This window comes from Neoarius graeffei, chromosome 12 (genome assembly GCF_027579695.1).
Source record: "Neoarius graeffei isolate fNeoGra1 chromosome 12, fNeoGra1.pri, whole genome shotgun sequence".
In the NCBI taxonomy this organism is placed as follows: domain Eukaryota; kingdom Metazoa; phylum Chordata; class Actinopteri; order Siluriformes; family Ariidae; genus Neoarius; species Neoarius graeffei.
The window spans coordinates 62,886,181-62,890,225 of NC_083580.1; the positions used below are offsets into that span (position 1 = coordinate 62,886,181).

General features: G+C 41.3%; 1 protein-coding gene across 1 annotated transcript; it reads left to right on the forward strand.

The window, feature by feature from the left end:
* The first annotated feature begins 2,881 nt into the window (after positions 1-2,881).
* Positions 2,882-3,841, forward strand: LOC132894975 (odorant receptor 131-2-like). Its single transcript, XM_060935124.1, has one exon. It carries the CDS (start codon positions 2,882-2,884, stop codon positions 3,839-3,841), a length of 960 nt encoding a protein of 319 aa, XP_060791107.1.
* Positions 3,842-4,045: the final 204 nt, after the last annotated feature.

The following is a 4,045-nucleotide window of genomic DNA, read 5'->3' on the forward strand; positions in this document are numbered from 1 at the left end:
CATACTTTGTTTTTTTTTCTTGAAACAAGACATTTGACAAATGTCCAAAATGTACTTACTTGTTTTAAAAAAAAAATTTATTTTCAAAGGTGCTCCAAATAAGACTTTTTCAAGACATTTTGTCTATTGAGGTATTTCACCGGCGGCACGGTGGTGTAGTGGTTAGCGCTGTCGCCTCACAGCAAGAAGGTCCGGGTTCGAGCCCCGTGGCCGGCGAGGGCCTTTCTGTGCGGAGTTTGCATGTTCTCCCCGTGTCCGCGTGGGTTTCCTCCGGGTGCTCCGGTTTCCCCCACAGTCCAAAGACATGCAGGTTAGGTTAACTGGTGACTCTAAATTGACCGTAGGTGTGAATGTGAGTGTGAATGGTTGTCTGTGTCTATGTGTCAGCCCTGTGATGACCTGGCGACTTGTCCAGGGTGTACCCCGCCTTTCGCCCGTAGTCAGCTGGGATAGGCTCCAGCTTGCCTGCGACCCTGTAGAACAGGATAAAGCGGCTAGAGATAATGAGATGAGATGAGATGAGGTATTTCACCCACGTGACCAAGTCACATGATGCAGCCATTTTGGACGGCACGCTTAAGTCCTTCAGTGCAAGGCAGTATGAGATGGTGGAGACCTTTGCACATTTTAACAAGAAAGTAAGCTGTGATTCGTGTTAAATTGGATCTGTCTTTTATCACAAACACTGTACCCAGCCTTGGTATGGAGCCAAGGTTGTCGACAGAAGTCAACAGTTTGATGAAGGATGACCCCAGCAGTTTGAAACGGTACAAGGTAGGCTATGTTCACAACACTGTCTTGTTACTCGGGGGATCCGAGATCCCCTGAAACAGACATGAGATCCTTTGAAAACATGATTTGGGAAATGTTGGGGGGGGGGGTCTCTAAAATATTGGCAAAATGATGTTTATTGACATAGCAATCGTGTGTAACGGGAAGCATTTGCATATCCGAAGTGTTGTTTACATGACAACGACTGCTGCTGCCAGGTTGGTTGTTGAGTAGCCTGACTTTTTTTTTTTTTTTCTTGCGTGTGGTATCATTGTTGACGCGAGGTTGTTTTTTGAACATGCCAATGCGGACACGATTTCCCCTGATGAGTTATGACTTCAGATGCGATGCGTGTGTGGAGTCCGCGTGATATGTGCGTAAGATAGGCTTCTCATGTGTTTGGAGATCCATGCTCTTCTTTTTTTCTCTTTCTTTCTTTCTTTTTACTTAATTTCCCTGTTTATTTCTGTGTCCCGTTTCTTTCTAGCCTCTGTTATTGCGTTTTATGTCTGATGTCTGCTACATGCAACCCTAGACAAATTAACACTGCCTTGTTTCACTGCTCAGATGGGTTAACAAACACTGACCCATTTACTTTTTGCTATATATTTTATCAAAATTGCGTTAACTGATAAACTAACCTGAAATGAAATGATCACTGCAAAGTCTGGAGTACTCTGTTGGCTCCCAATCCTGTCTTTTCACAGCTGTAATCCCTCTTGTCTGGGTCAGTAGTAAACCGGTAGTGATGTGTCGGTCACGAACGATCCGGTTCAAAGAGCCGGCTCTTTGAAGTGAACGACGGGAGCCGGCTCTTCGGTGGGAGCCGAATTATTTTTTTTGTTCTTAGGTGCCTCAGAGAGAGAGAGACTTTCACAAAAAAAGTTGCTGTCTGATTGCGTCTTTGTGTTGTCTATTACCATTCAAAGGAAAAAAGTAGCATGGTGTACGCCTACTTTTTTTGGTTGATGTCATTCACAGCTGCGAAAATACGAAAATTGGTGTAATGCTTAAAGCTGTGGAGTGCAGGGGAGAGGAGTCTGTGAGGCACCTGAGGAGGGGAAAATCAGCGGTGTATTTTATATTGGTAATATAACACAGTTTTGCATTATGTTTGTGAGAAAATAATTTATTAATTGGTAAGTTTTATTTCTGTAGCTAGAACATTGTTACACTGCTATACTTTACAAAGCTTTACAATGGCTACAAAAACTAAAAAATAAAATGGAAAACATCCTATTGATAAAATACAAATAATATAATTAATTAACTAGTTAATTGCAGCAATTAAATCAAAAATAAAATCTCAGGAGCCGTTTGGGAGCCGAAAGAGCCGGCTCCTTATAGTAAGAAGAGCCAAAAGAGCCGGCTCCCGAAAAAGAGCCGAAATTCCCATCACTAGAAACTGGTAAAAGGAGCGTCCTGCACGCTGTCCCTGTCTGTTGTGGCAGCCCACAGCACAACAAGCAAACACCATGGTTATTTATAGAGTGCTTACTAACAAATTAATCTATTCTAGGTGTCTGTAACACGTTTTTTTTCAAGCCGGTTCTCCCTCTCTGTCTGCAGCGTTAGTATGTAGCTTGACGTTCAAAATGGCGGACACCGGGGCGTCACGTGACCCTGTGACGTCAGGTGAAATACTTCAATACAAGATTTTCAAGATGGGCTGTCTAAAAACTAGCTTTTTTAGCTAAATGAGGTTTTGCTTGTTGGGCAACTATGTCTTATAATAAGGGTGGCTAGATGTTTTGACTTGAAAATAGACAAATAAACTTCCTAAGATTTTTATTTTTTGCAGTGTATGGAGAAACATAATAGACAGATGTGATGAGGTCAGACCAGTTGTATCCAATAAGGCGTATGTCATCTCTCCCTGTGGCCCACAAAGTGCCCGTTATAAAGATCAGTACACAGTCGTCTTCATATTCAGAGCTAAAGTCACTTATGACTGGAACTGTATGCAGTGATTTATAATTTACATGCACATGATGTATAATTGCACTCTACTCTGTTTGCTGTTTTAAAAATCTGATCTGTAGGGAAGTGGTGTTATTTTGTAGGGGCTTTATCTTTTATTGTATGTCTGTAAATATTCTGCAATTATATAATGTCAGTTACTAATGAAAGCAGTGAGATTTTGTTTGTACAACAAATATTTCAGGTTGTACTGGCCGAGGGACCAATAATGAAAATTGTTTTTGCAACATTACTGGCAATATTCTTTATCTATTTGAATGTTGTCATGGTCTACACTCTTTGGAGCAAAGCTGTTTTTAAAGAGACTCCACGCTATATTCTGTTTACCCACATGCTTCTCAATGATTTGATTCAACTTCTCTTCGCCTCCATGTTGTTCATCTTCGGACTGTCTTCACTCAAGTTAGTCACAGCTGCTTGTGCTATTATGGTTTTTGTTTCTGTTACAACGTATCGTAATGCACCTTTCAACCTGGCTGTGATGTCACTCGAGCGTTATGTGGCCATCTGCTTCCCTCTAAGGCATGCTGAGATCGTCACTCAGAAAAGCACTTGTATTGCTATTGGAGTTGTTTGGTTTATTGGTTCCATAAACTTTTTAATTGATTTGCTTTATGTCTCAGTGATGGATTCTGAGTTTTTAACATCACAAATATTGTGTGACAGAAATAGACTCTTCATTAAGCAATGGCAAGCAAATGTTTTACAGGGCTTTAGCATATTTTACTTTGTGTCAGTGTCTGTGATTATCCTTTTCACTTACATCAGCATTGTGATCACAGCCAGGTCCATTTCCTCCAATAAAGGCTCTGCTGCAAAAGCCCATAAGACTGTGCTGCTGCACCTCATTCAGTTGGGCCTGTGTCTTTCCTCTTTTCTCTACAACTTCATAGAGCGTGCTGCAGCAGAAGTTGGCAACATCACCCTTGCTTCGGACTTGCGCTTTCTGAATTATTTGTTTGTTCTGATCTTGCCACGCTGCCTCAGCCCGCTCATCTACGGTCTGAGAGATGATGCTGTACGGCCTTTATTCATCTACTATTTCTGCTTTGTCACTGGCAAACGAAGGTCTACTGTCAATGTACACTGAATTACAGATATCAAATTGCATGCATCAACTTGTTAAATGTAATATTTTGGTGCTGTTAAATATGAATAGTTATGCATTGCTTGTAACCCCACTCTGGTAAGGGAATTGTTTCAACTCTGGGCATCAGTCTGTGTACCCACTTAGATATGGCTGACCACCGTTAAATTGTGTTTTCTTTCACAATTAAAAAATTATCTGTTCTTC

Excerpts from the sequence above, each read along its gene's own strand:
- LOC132894975 (XM_060935124.1), top strand. The coding sequence starts at position 2,882 with ATGTCAGTTACTAATGAAAGCAGTGAGATTTTGTTTGTACAACAAATA.